This window comes from Oncorhynchus gorbuscha, linkage group LG15 (assembly GCF_021184085.1).
Source record: "Oncorhynchus gorbuscha isolate QuinsamMale2020 ecotype Even-year linkage group LG15, OgorEven_v1.0, whole genome shotgun sequence".
Classification (NCBI taxonomy): Eukaryota; Metazoa; Chordata; class Actinopteri; order Salmoniformes; family Salmonidae; genus Oncorhynchus; species Oncorhynchus gorbuscha.
The window spans coordinates 5,909,815-5,923,399 of record NC_060187.1 but is presented as its reverse complement, the minus strand read 5'-3'; the positions used below and the strand labels follow the sequence as shown (position 1 = coordinate 5,923,399).

Sequence of the window (13,585 nt, the reverse complement as noted above, 5' to 3'; positions counted from 1 at the left end):
CCATCTCTATACTGTACCCTTCACCCTGACCATCTCTATACTATACTCTCCACCCTGACCATCTCTATACTGTACCCTCCACCCTGACCATCTCTATACTGTACCCTCCACCCTGACCATCTCTATACTGTACCCTCCACCCTGACCATCTCTGTATCCTCCACCCTGACCATCTCTATACTGTACCCTCCACCCTGACCATCTCTATACTGTACCCTCCACCCTGACCATCTCTATACTGTACCCTGCCACCCTGACCATCTCTGTACCCTCCACCCTGACCATCTCTGTACCCTCCACCCTGACCATCTCTGTACCCTCAACCCTGACCATCTCTGTACTGTACCCTCCACCCTGACCATCTCTATACTGTACCCTCCACTCTGACCATCTCTATACTGTACCCTCCACCCTGACCATCTCTGTACTGTACCCTCCACCCTGACCATCTCTGTACTGTACCCTCCACCCTGACCATCTCTATACTATACCCTCCACCCTGACCATCTCTGTACCCTCCATCCTGACCATCTCTGTACCCTCCACCCTGACCATCTCTGTACTGTACCCTCCACCCTGACCATCTCTATACTGTACCCTCCACCCTGACCATCTCTGTACCCTCCACTCTGACCATCTTTATACTGTACCCTCCACCCTGACCATCTCTATACTGTACTCTCCACCCTGACCATCTCTATACCCTCCACCCTGTCCATATCTGTACTGTACCCTCCACCCTGACCATCTCTATACTATACCCTCCAGCCTGACCATCTCTGTACCCTCCACCCTGACCATCTCTATACTGTACCCTCCACCCTGTCCATCTCTGTACCCACCACCCCGACCATCTCTGTACCCTCCACCCTGACCATCTCTATACTGTACCCTCCACCCTGACCATCTCTGTACCCTCCACCCTGACCATCTCTATACTGTACCCTCCACCCTGTCCATCTCTGTACCCTCCACCCTGACCATCTCTGTACCCTCCACCCTGACCATCTCTATACTGCAACCTCCACCCTGACCATCTCTATACTGTACCCTCCACCCTGACCATCTCTATACTGTACCCTCCACCCTGACCATCTCTGTACCCTCCACCCTGACCATCTCTATACTGTACCCTCCACCCTGACCATCTCTATACTATACTCTCCACCCTGACCATCTCTATACTGTACCCTCCACCCTGACCATCTCTCTACTCTCCACCCTGACCATCTCTATACTGTACCCTCCACCCTGACCATCTCTGTACCCTCCACCCTGACCATCTCTATACTGTACCCTCCACCCTGTCCATCTCTGTACCCACCACCCCGACCATCTCTGTACCCTCCACCCTGACCATCTCTATACTGTACCCTCCACCCTGACCATCTCTGTATCCTCCACCCTGACCATCTCTATACTGTACCCTCCACCCTGTCCATCTCTGTACCCTCCACCCTGACCATCTCTGTACCCTCCACCCTGACCATCTCTATACTGCACCCTCCACCCTGACCATCTCTATACTGTACCCTCCACCCTGACCATCTCTATACTGTACCCTCCACCCTGACCATCTCTGTACTGTACCCTCCACCCTGACCATCTCTATACTGTACCCTCCACCCTGACCATCTCTATACTGTACCCTCCACCCTGACCATCTCTGTACCCTCCACCCTGACCATCTCTATACTGTACCCTCCACCCTGACCATCTCTATACTATACCCTGACTCCACCCTGACCATCTCTATCTCTATACTGTACCCTCCACCCTGACCATCTCTGTACCCTCCACCCTGACCATCTCTATACTGTACCCTCCACCCTGACCATCTCTATACTATACTCTCCACCCTGACCATCTCTATACTGTACCCTCCACCCTGACCATCTCTCTACTCTCCACCCTGACCATCTCTATACTGTACCCTACACCCTGACCATCTCTGTACCCTCCACCCTGACCATCTCTATACTGTACCCTTCACCCTGACCATCTCTATACTATACTCTCCACCCTGACCATCTCTATACTGTACCCTCCACCCTGACCATCTCTATACTGTACCCTCCACCCTGACCATCTCTGTATCCTCCACCCTGACCATCTCTATACTGTACCCTCCACCCTGACCATCTCTATACTGTACCCTCCACCCTGACCATCTCTATACTGTACCCCGCCACCCTGACCATCTCTGTACCCTCCACCCTGACCATCTCTATACTGTACCCTCCACCCTGACCATCTCTGTACTCTCCACCCTGACCATCTCTGTACTATACCCTCCACCCTGACCATCTCTGTACTGTACCCTCCACCCTGACCATCTCTGTACTGTACCCTCCACCCTGACCATCTCTATACTGTACCCTCCACCCTGACCATCTCTATACTGGACCCTCCACCCTGACCATCTCTATACTGTACCCTCCACCCTGACCATCTCTATACTGTACCCTCCACCCTGACCATCTCTGTACCCTCCATCCTGACCATCTCTATACTGTACCCTCCACCCTGACCATCTCTATACTGTACCCTCCACCCTGACCATCTCTGTACCCTCCACCCTGACCATCTCTGTACCCTCCACCCTGACCATCTCTGTACTGTACCCTCCACCCTGACCATCTCTATACTGTACCCTCCACCCTGACCATCTCTATACTGTACCCTCCACCCTGACCATCTCTGTACTGTACCCTCCACCCTGACCATCTCTATACTGTACGCTCCACCCTGACCATCTCTATACTGTACCCTCCACCCTGACCATCTCTGTACTGTACCCTCCACCCTGACCATCTCTATACTGTACCCTCCACCCTGACCATCTCTATACTGTACCCTCCACCCTGACCATCTCTGTACTGTACCCTCCACCCTGACCATCTCTATACTGTATCCTCCACCCTGACCATCTCTATACTGTACCCTCCACCCTGACCATCTCTGTACTGTACCCTCCACCCTGACCATCTCTATACTGTACCCTCCTCCCTGACCATCTCTATACTATACCCTCCACCCTGACCATCTCTGTACCCTCCATCCTGACCATCTCTGTACCCTCCACCCTGACCATCTCTATACTGCACCCTCCACCCTGACCATCTCTATACTGTACCCTCCACCCTGACCATCTCTATACTGTACCCTCCACCCTGACCATCTCTGTACCCTCCATCCTGACCATCTCTATACTGTACCCTCCACCCTGACCATCTCTATACTGTACCCTCCACCCTGACCATCTCTGTACCCTCCACCCTGACCATCTCTGTACCCTCCACCCTGACCATCTCTGTACTGTACCCTCCACCCTGACCATCTCTATACTGTACCCTCCACCCTGACCATCTCTATACTGTACCCTCCACCCTGACCATCTCTGTACTGTACCCTCCACCCTGACCATCTCTATACTGTACGCTCCACCCTGACCATCTCTATACTGTACCCTCCACCCTGACCATCTCTGTACTGTACCCTCCACCCTGACCATCTCTATACTGTACCCTCCACCCTGACCATCTCTATACTGTACCCTCCACCCTGACCATCTCTGTACTGTACCCTCCACCCTGACCATCTCTATACTGTATCCTCCACCCTGACCATCTCTATACTGTACCCTCCACCCTGACCATCTCTGTACTGTACCCTCCACCCTGACCATCTCTATACTGTACCCTCCTCCCTGACCATCTCTATACTATACCCTCCACCCTGACCATCTCTGTACCCTCCATCCTGACCATCTCTGTACCCTCCACCCTGACCATCTCTATACTGCACCCTCCACCCTGACCATCTCTATACTGTACCCCGCCACCCTGACCATCTCTGTACCCTCCACCCTGACCATCTCTATACTGTACCCTCCACCCTGACCATCTCTGTACTCTCCACCCTGACCATCTCTGTACTATACCCTCCACCCTGACCATCGCTGTACTGTACCCTCCACCCTGACCATCTCTATACTGTACCCTCCACCCTGACCATCTCTATACTGTACCCTCCACTCTGACCATCTCTATACTGTACCCTCCACCCTGACCATCTCTGTACCCTCCATCCTGACCATCTCTATACTGTACCCTCCAACCTGACCATCTCTATACTGTACCCTCCACCCTGACCATCTCTGTACCCTCCACCCTGACCATCTCTGTACCCTCCACCCTGACCATCTCTGTACTGTACCCTCCACCCTGACCATCTCTATACTGTACCCTCCACCCTGACCATCTCTATACTGTACCCTCCACCCTGACCATCTCTGTACCCTCCACCCTGACCATCTCTATACTGTACGCTCCACCCTGACCATCTCTATACTGTACCCTCCACCCTGACCATCTCTGTACTGTACCCTCCACCCTGACCATCTCTATACTGTACCCTCCACCCTGACCATCTCTATACTGTACCCTCCACCCTGACCATCTCTGTACTGTACCCTCCACCCTGACCATCTCTGTACTGTACTCTCCACCCTGACCATCTCTATACTGTACCCTCCACCCTGACCATCTCTGTACTGTACCCTCCACCCTGACCATCTCTATACTGTACCCTCCTCCCTGACCATCTCTATACTATACCCTCCACCCTGACCATCTCTGTACCCTCCACCCTGACCATCTCTGTACTGTACCCTCCACCCTGACCATCTCTATGACTGTAAGTCGCTTTGGATAAAAGCGTCTGCTAAATGGCATATATTATTATTATTATTATCTATACTGTACCCTCCACCCTGACCATCTATATACTGTACCCTCCACCCTGACCATCTCTGTACCCTCCACTCTGACCATCTTTATACTGTACCCTCCACCCTGACCATCTCTATACTGCACTCTCCACCCTGACCATCTCTATACCCTCCACCCTGTCCATCTCTGTACTGTACCCTCCACCCTGACCATCTCTATACTATACCCTCCACCCTGACCATCTCTGTACCCTCCACCCTGACCATCTCTATACTGTACCCTCCACCTTGACCATATCTATACTGTACCCTCCACCCTGACCATCTCTGTATCCTCCACCCTGACCATCTCTGTACTGTACCCTCCTCCCTGACCATCTCTGTACTGTACCCTCCACCCTGACCATCTCTATACTGTACCCTCCACCCTGTCCATCTCTGTACACACCACCCCGACCATTTCTGTACCCTCCACCCTGACCATCTCTATACTGTACCCTCCACCCTGACCATCTCTGTACCCTCCACCCTGACCATCTCTATACTGTACCCTCCACCCTGACCATCTCTATACTGTACCCTCCACCCTGTCCATCGCTGTACCCTCCACCCTGACCATCTCTGTACCCTCCACCCTGACCATCTCTATACTGCACCCTCCACCCTGACCATCTCTATACTGCACCCTCCACCCTGACCATCTCTATACTGTACCCTCCACCCTGACCATCTCTATACTGTACCCTCCACCCTGACCATCTCTGTACCCTCCACCCTGACCATCTCTATACTGTACCCTCCAGCCTGACCATCTCTATACTATACTCTCCACCCTGACCATCTCTATACTGTACCCTCCACCCTGACCATCTCTCTACTCTCCACCCTGACCATCTCTATACTGTACCCTCCACCCTGACCATCTCTGTACCCTCCACCCTGACCATCTCTATACTGTACCCTCCACCCTGACCATCTCTATACTGTACCCTCCACCCTGACAATCTCTGTACTGTACCCTCCACCCTGACCATCTCTATACTGTACCCTCCACCCTGACCATCTCTGTACTGTACCCTCCACCCTGACCATCTCTGTACTGTACCCTCCACCCTGACCATCTCTATACTGTACCCTCCACCCTGACCATCTCTATACTGGACCCTCCACCCTGACCATCTCTATACTGTACCCTCCACCCTGACCATCTCTATACTGTACCCTCCACCCTGACCATCTCTGTACCCTCCATCCTGACCATCTCTATACTGTACCCTCCACCCTGACCATCTCTATACTGTACCCTCCACCCTGACCATCTCTGTACCCTCCACCCTGACCATCTCTGTACCCTCCACCCTGACCATCTCTGTACTGTACCCTCCACCCTGACCATCTCTATACTGTACCCTCCACCCTGACCATCTCTATACTGTACCCTCCACCCTGACCATCTCTGTACTGTACCCTCCACCCTGACCATCTCTATACTGTACGCTCCACCCTGACCATCTCTATACTGTACCCTCCACCCTGACCATCTCTGTACTGTACCCTCCACCCTGACCATCTCTATACTGTACCCTCCACCCTGACCATCTCTATACTGTACCCTCCACCCTGACCATCTCTGTACTGTACCCTCCACCCTGACCATCTCTATACTGTACCCTCCACCCTGACCATCTCTATACTGTACCCTCCACCCTGACCATCTCTGTACTGTACCCTCCACCCTGACCATCTCTATACTGTACCCTCCTCCCTGACCATCTCTATACTATACCCTCCACCCTGACCATCTCTGTACCCTCCATCCTGACCATCTCTGTACCCTCCACCCTGACCATCTCTATACTGTACCCTCCACCCTGACCATCTCTATACTGTACCCTCCACCCTGACCATCTCTATACTGTACCCTCCACCCTGACCATCTCTGTACTCTCCACCCTGACCATCTCTGTACCCTCCACTCTGACCATCTTTATACTGTACCCTCCACCCTGACCATCTCTATACTGCACTCTCCACCCTGACCATCTCTATACCCTCCACCCTGTCCATCTCTGTACTGTACCCTCCACCCTGACCATCTCTATACTATACCCTCCACCCTGACCATCTCTGTACCCTCCACCCTGACCATCTCTATACTGTACCCTCCACCTTGACCATATCTATACTGTACCCTCCACCCTGACCATCTCTGTATCCTCCACCCTGACCATCTCTGTACTGTACCCTCCTCCCTGACCATCTCTGTATTGTACCCTCCACCCTGACCATCTCTATACTGTACCCTCCACCCTGTCCATCTCTGTACACACCACCCCGACCATTTCTGTACCCTCCACCCTGACCATCTCTATACTGTACCCTCCACCCTGACCATCTCTATACTATACTGTCCACCCTGACCATCTCTATACTATACCCTCCACCCTGACCATCTCTCTACCCTCCACCCTGACCATCTCTATACTATACTGTCCACCCTGACCATCTCTATACTATACCCTCCACCCTGACCATCTCTCTACCCTCCAACCTGACCATCTCTATACTGTACCCTCCACCCTGACCATCTCTGTACACACCACCCCGACCATTTCTGTACCCTCCACCCTGACCATCTCTATACTGTACCCTCCACCCTGACCATCTCTATACTATACTGTCCACCCTGACCATCTCTATACTATACCCTCCACCCTGACCATCTCTCTACCCTCCAACCTGACCATCTCTATACTGTACCCTCCACCCTGACCATCTCTATACTGTACCCTCCACCCTGACCATTTCTATACTGTACCCTCCACCCTGACCATCTCTATACTGTACCCTCCACCCTGACCATCTCTATACTGTACCCTCCACCCTGACCATCTCTGTGCCCTCCACCCTGACCATCTCTGTACCCTCCACCCTGACCATCTCTATACTGTACCCTCCACCCTGACCATCTCTATACTATACTGTCCACCCTGACCATCTCTATACTATACCCTCCACCCTGACCATCTCTCTACCCTCCAACCTGACCATCTCTATACTGTACCCTCCACCCTGACCATCTCTATACTGTACCCTCCACCCTGACCATCTCTATACTGTACCCTCCACCCTGACCATCTCTATGCTGTACCCTCCACCCTGACCATCTCTCTACCCTCCACCCTGACCATCTCTGTACCCTCCACCCTGACCATCTCTCTACCCTCCACCCTGACCATCTTTCTACCCTCCACCCTGACCATCTCTCTACCCTCCACCCTGACCATCTCTCTACCCTCCACCCTGACCATCTCTCTACCCTCCACCCTGACCATCTCTCTCCCCTCCACCATGACCATCTCTCTCCCCCCCACCCTGACCAAACTATGATATTTTTCAGTGCCAATGCTGTGAGAAGTCCTTCACCAACTATTCGTACTTACAAGCCCACCTACAGCGCAGGCATCCGGAGCTGACAGACACAGGTCTGTGTCATATCTACACTCCTCAGATTTTTGTTCTTCTACCCGATTTAACTCTTTATTAGTAAGTAGTCAGTCAACACAATGGCTATCAGTCAACACACAATGCATTATAAAACACGTGTATGTGGTTAGGAGGTTTGAACAGCACTGTGTTATGTGATGTAGAGTACATTTTTCAATCCTGATATGTTCATTCAGTTGCCACTTAATCTTAATCTCTTTTATCCAGAGTGACTTACAGACCTGTGACCATTGAAGGTGGCGCATATGCCCCATGCAGGAATTTAACCTTCGACCTCATGTTGCCTTCGTGCTCCAATAGTCACTGAGTGGTTACGTTCCCTACTGTCTGTTGTCCTCTCCTCAGAGAGGCAGATAAATACTGTCCTGTAGTAGCTCAGTTGGTAGAGCATGGCGCTTGTAACGCCAGGGTAGTGGGTTCGATCCCCGGGACCACCCATACGTAGAATGTATGCACACATGACTGTAAGTCGCTTTGGATAAAAGCGTCTGCTAAATGGCATATATTATATTATATTATATTATTATATATTATATATATTATATTATATTATATTATTGTCCTCTCCTCAGAGAGGCAGATAACTACTGTCTGTTGTCCTCTCCTCAGAGAGGCAGAAGAAGAGGCAGGTGGAACAGATGGAGGATGGGATAGAGGAGCTGAGAGAGAGGCTGAAACTGTCCCAGACTAGACTGGACGTAGAGAGGGAAGCAGAGGCCCTTAGGAAACAGCAGGTAAAACCATACACAAGCGTGTTGCCTGCCTTGTGAGTGGGAGGCGAAAGAAAATTAATGGAAGGGAGACTTCAGGAGGTTGAAGCTACTCAGTATGATGATCCATTGTCAGAAAATGAGCTTATCGAGGTGTCAAGCCCATTGAGGAACTCTCCAAGGGCACCTGGTGGGCGATAGATTAGAACAATGTTAAGCTTTAGTGGACAAGTGATAGTGACAGCATGGAATTCAAATGAGGAGATGGACAGGTGAGAGAGGAGATGGACAGGTGACAGAGGAGATGGACAGGTGAGAGAGGAGATGGACAGGTGAGAGAGGAGATGGACAGGTTGAGAGAGGAGATGGACAGGTGAGTGAGGAGATGGACAGGTGAGTGAGGAGATGGACAGGTGAGTGAGGAGATGGACAGGTGACAGAGGAGATGGACAGGTGGTTGAGGAGATGGACAGGTGACAGAGGAGATGGACAGGTGGTTGAGGAGATGGACAGGTGACAGAGGAGATGGACAGGTGAGTGAGGAGATGGACAGGTAAGTGAGGAGATGGACAGGTGACAGAGGAAATGGACAGGTGAAAGAGGAGATGGACAGGTGAGTGAGGAAATGGACAGGTGAGTGAGGAGATGGACAGGTGAGTGAGGAGATGGACAGGTGAGAGAGGAGATGGACAGGTGACAGAGGAAATGGACAGGTGACAGAGGAGATGGACAGGTGAGTGAGGAAATGGACAGGTGAGTGAGGAGATGGACAGGTGAGTGAGGAGATGGACAGGTGAGTGAGGAGATGGACAGGTGAGTGAGGAGATGGACAGGTGAGTGAGGAGATGGACAGGTGAGAGAGGAGATGGACAGGTGACAGAGGAAATGGACAGGTGACAGAGGAGATGGACAGGTGAGTGAGGAAATGGACAGGTGAGTGAGGAGATGGACAGGTGAGTGAGGAGATGGACAGGTGACAGAGGAACTGGACAGGTGACAGAGGAGATGGACAGGTGAGTGAGGAAATGGACAGGTAACAGAGGAGATGGACAGGTGAGAGAGGAGATGGACAGGCGAGAGAGGAGATGGACAGGTGAGAGAGGAGATGGACAGGTGAGTGAGGAGATGGACAGGTGAGTGAGGAGATGGACAGGTGAGAGAGGAGATGGACAGGTGAGAGAGGAGATGGACAGGTGAGTGAGGAGATGGACAGGTTGAGAGAGGAGATGGACAGGTTGAGAGAGGAGATGGACAGGTGAGAGAGGAGATGGACAGGCGAGAGAGGGAGAAAAGAGAATCTCCACACAGGATACATTAGTAGTCCTGTGTCATCACCTTGACGACCAGATGCTCTCAGACTATGAGAGAAAATGTAGTCAGATGAAGAGAGAGCAGCTGGAGTAGCAGTGTTCTCTGAGGTGATCTATGAGCCTGAGAAGCTAGTTATATTCTCAGAAAAGAAGTGAAACCACTCCCCCTCCAAAACAGGCAGATTCAGGACAGTAATCTCCCTCCAATACAGGCAGATTCAGGACAGTTCTTCCCCTCCAATACAGGCAGATTCAGAACAGTACTCTCCCCAATACAGGCAGATTCAGGACAGTAATCTACCTCCAATACAGGCAGATTCAGGAAAGTTCTTCCCCTCCAATACAGGCAGGTTCAGGACAGTTCTCCCCCTCCAATACAGGCAGATTCAGGACATTACTCCCCCTCCAATACAGGCAGATTCAGGACAGTACTCTCCCTCCAATACATGCAGATTCAGGACAGTTGTTCCCCTCCAATACAGGCAGATTCAGGACAGTACTCTCCCTCCAATACAGGCATATTCAGGACAGTAATCTACCTCCAATACAGGCAGATTCAGGACAGTACTCCCCCTCCAATACAGGCAGGTTCAGGACAGTACTCCCCCTCCAATACAGGCAGGTTCAGGACAGTAATTTCCCTCCAATACAGGCAGGTTCAGGACAGTACTCCCCCTCAATACAGGCAGATTCAGGACAGCCGGCTAAAATGTTTTGCTCACGAGGTGGGGGCTCCCAACTAAAATGTAACTTAAGGCCCCCAAAAGGCTATGGCCTGCACTGACTGCCTGTGTGGGTGTAGATGTGGGTGTAGATGTGGGTGTAGATGTGGGCATAGATGTGGGTATAGATGTGGGTATAGTTGTGGGTATAGATGTGGCTATAGATGTGGGCATAGATGTGGGCGTAGATGTGGGCGTAGATGTGGGTGTAGATGTGGGTGTAGATGTGGGTATAGGTGTGGGTATAGATGTGGGTGTAGATGTGGGCGTAGATGTGGGTATAGATGTGGGTATAGGTGTGGGTATAGATGTGGCTATAGTTATGGGTGTAGATGTGGGTGTAGATGTGGGTATAGTTGTGGGTGTAGATGTGGGTATAGATGTGGGTATAGTTGTGGGTATAGTTGTGGGCATAGATGTGGGTATAGTTGTGGGTATAGATGTGGGTATAGTTGTGGGTATAGTTGTGGGCATAGATGTGGGTATAGATGTGGGCATAGATGTGGGTATAGTTGTGGGTGTAGATGTGGGTATAGTTGTGGGTGTAGATGTGGGTGTAGATGTGGGCATAGTTGTGGGTATAGATGTGGACATAGATGTGGGCGTAGATGTGGGTGTAGATGTGGGTATAGTTGTGGGCATAGATGTGGGTATAGATGTGGACATAGATGTGGGCGTAAATGTGGGTGTAGATGTGGGCATAGTTGTGGGTATAGATGTGGGTGTAGATGTGGGCATAGTTGTGGGTATAGATGTGGGCATAGATGTGTGTGTAGATGTGGACATAGTTGTGGGTATAGATGTGGGCATAGATTTGGGTGTAGATGTGGCCATAGTTGTGGGTATAGATGTGGACATAGATGTGGGCGTAGATGTGGGTGTAGATGTGGGTATAGTTGTGGGCATAGATGTGGGTATAGATGTGGACATAGATGTGGGCGTAGATGTGGGTGTAGATGTGGACATAGTTGTGGGTATAGATGTGGGCATAGATGTGGGTGTAGATGTGGGTATAGATGTGGGTGTAGATGTTGGTGTAGATGTGGGCATAGTTGTGGGTATAGATGTGGACGTAGATGTGGGCGTAGATGTGGGTATAGTTGTGGGCATAGATGTGGGTATAGATGTGGACGTAGATGTGGGTGTAGATGTGGGTGTAGATGTGGGTATAGATGTGGGCATAGATGTGGGTGTAGATGTGGACATAGTTGTGGGTATAGTTGTGGGTATAGTTGTGGGTATAGATGTGGGCATAGATGTGGGTGTAGATGTGGGCATAGTTGTGGTTATAGATGTGGGCGTAGATGTGGGTGTAGATGTGGGTATAGATGTGGGCATAGATGTGGGTATAGTTGTGGGTAGATGTGGGTATAGTTGTGGGCATAGATGTGGGTATAGTTGTGGGTAGATGTGGGTATAGATGTGGGCATAGATGTGGGTATAGTTGTGGGTAGATGTGGTATAGTTGTGGGCATAGATGTGGGCATAGATGTGGGTATAGTTGTGGGTAGATGTGGGTATAGTTGTGGGTAGATGTGGGTATAGTTGTGGGCATAGATGTGGGTATAGTTGTGGGTAGATGTGGGTATAGTTGTGGGTAGATGTGGGTATAGTTGTGGGTAGATGTGGGTATAGTTGTGGGTAGATGTGGGTATAGTTGTGGGTAGATGTGGGTATAGTTGTGGGTAGATGTGGGTATAGTTGTGGGTATAGTTGTGGGTACGTGCAGACCCACGAGCCGGTGTGGCCACTCATGATGAGTTCATATGTTTGTTGTTGCTGTGTTCCTCCTCCACCCCCTTCACAGTTTCCCATCCCAGATGTATATCTAAACTGCGGTGTCTCTCATGAGTGCTTCAATGGGTTTAACCAACAGGAGCTGGAAGATCAGCGAAGGAAAGAGACCTCGGCGAGAGAGAAGATGGAGAGCTGGAAAGAGGAGGAGAGGAAGAAGTTTCATGAGGAAATGAGGGACCTGAAGCAGCTGTTCCGGCAGGAGTTCAGAGATATGGCCAGCAGGAGCTCCTCCATCGAGGCTGTGAGTCCTATTCCCATTTTAAAGGACATGCATGAAAACAGGGGCTTAGTGGCGTGGTGGTAAAAGTGATGTTGAGTCAATCCAAGCTGTAGTGCTTTCCAGCCACTAGATGGCGCCACAGTGTAAAGAAAGAGCCCGTTTTCAAAAGCTCAAGCACGCACCCCCTGCTACTTGCCTAACACACAAAACCAGTATCAAGTCATTTTCCGATGGCCTTTGAAGCTATAATCCTTAATGGTGAAACAGTCACATCCGTTTGGGATATTACAACCAACAAGGTTTCTTTCCGCTCTGACATCATCGCACGCACAGTAGAACATCACAATATGTACCGCTAGTTAATACGTTTTTGTCACGTCGCCGTTGTACCCTCCTCTGATCCGTTTCATCATCAAAACAAAAACAATAACAGAGCTGCTGAAGCAAACGGTGCCTCTGTTCCCCCCCCCAAAAAGAGGATGCCATTTTTTTTAAAATATATATATATATTATTTTTTACATTCCTCAATGTATTCTTCTGAAACAAATACTTAATTCCAAACATGAAAATAAGTTCAGTTTTTTTT

The 13,585-nt window shown here is 50.6% G+C and overlaps 1 protein-coding gene across 3 annotated transcripts in view; it reads left to right on the top strand.

Moving 5' to 3' along the window:
* The window catches only part of dzip1l (DAZ interacting zinc finger protein 1-like), a 1,064,069-nt gene that overhangs the window by 1,033,397 nt on the left and 17,087 nt on the right, over positions 1–13,585 (top strand). For all 3 annotated transcript variants that reach the window (XR_006832006.1, XM_046299974.1, XM_046299973.1), the window contains exons 4-6: positions 8,133–8,217; positions 8,849–8,973; positions 12,858–13,019. Coding sequence is in view for 2 of the 3 variants with exons in the window: in XM_046299974.1 (XP_046155930.1) it covers positions 8,133–8,217; positions 8,849–8,973; positions 12,858–13,019 (372 nt within the window). In the remaining variant the exon portion in view is untranslated. The remainder of the gene's footprint in view (positions 1–8,132; positions 8,218–8,848; positions 8,974–12,857; positions 13,020–13,585) is intronic.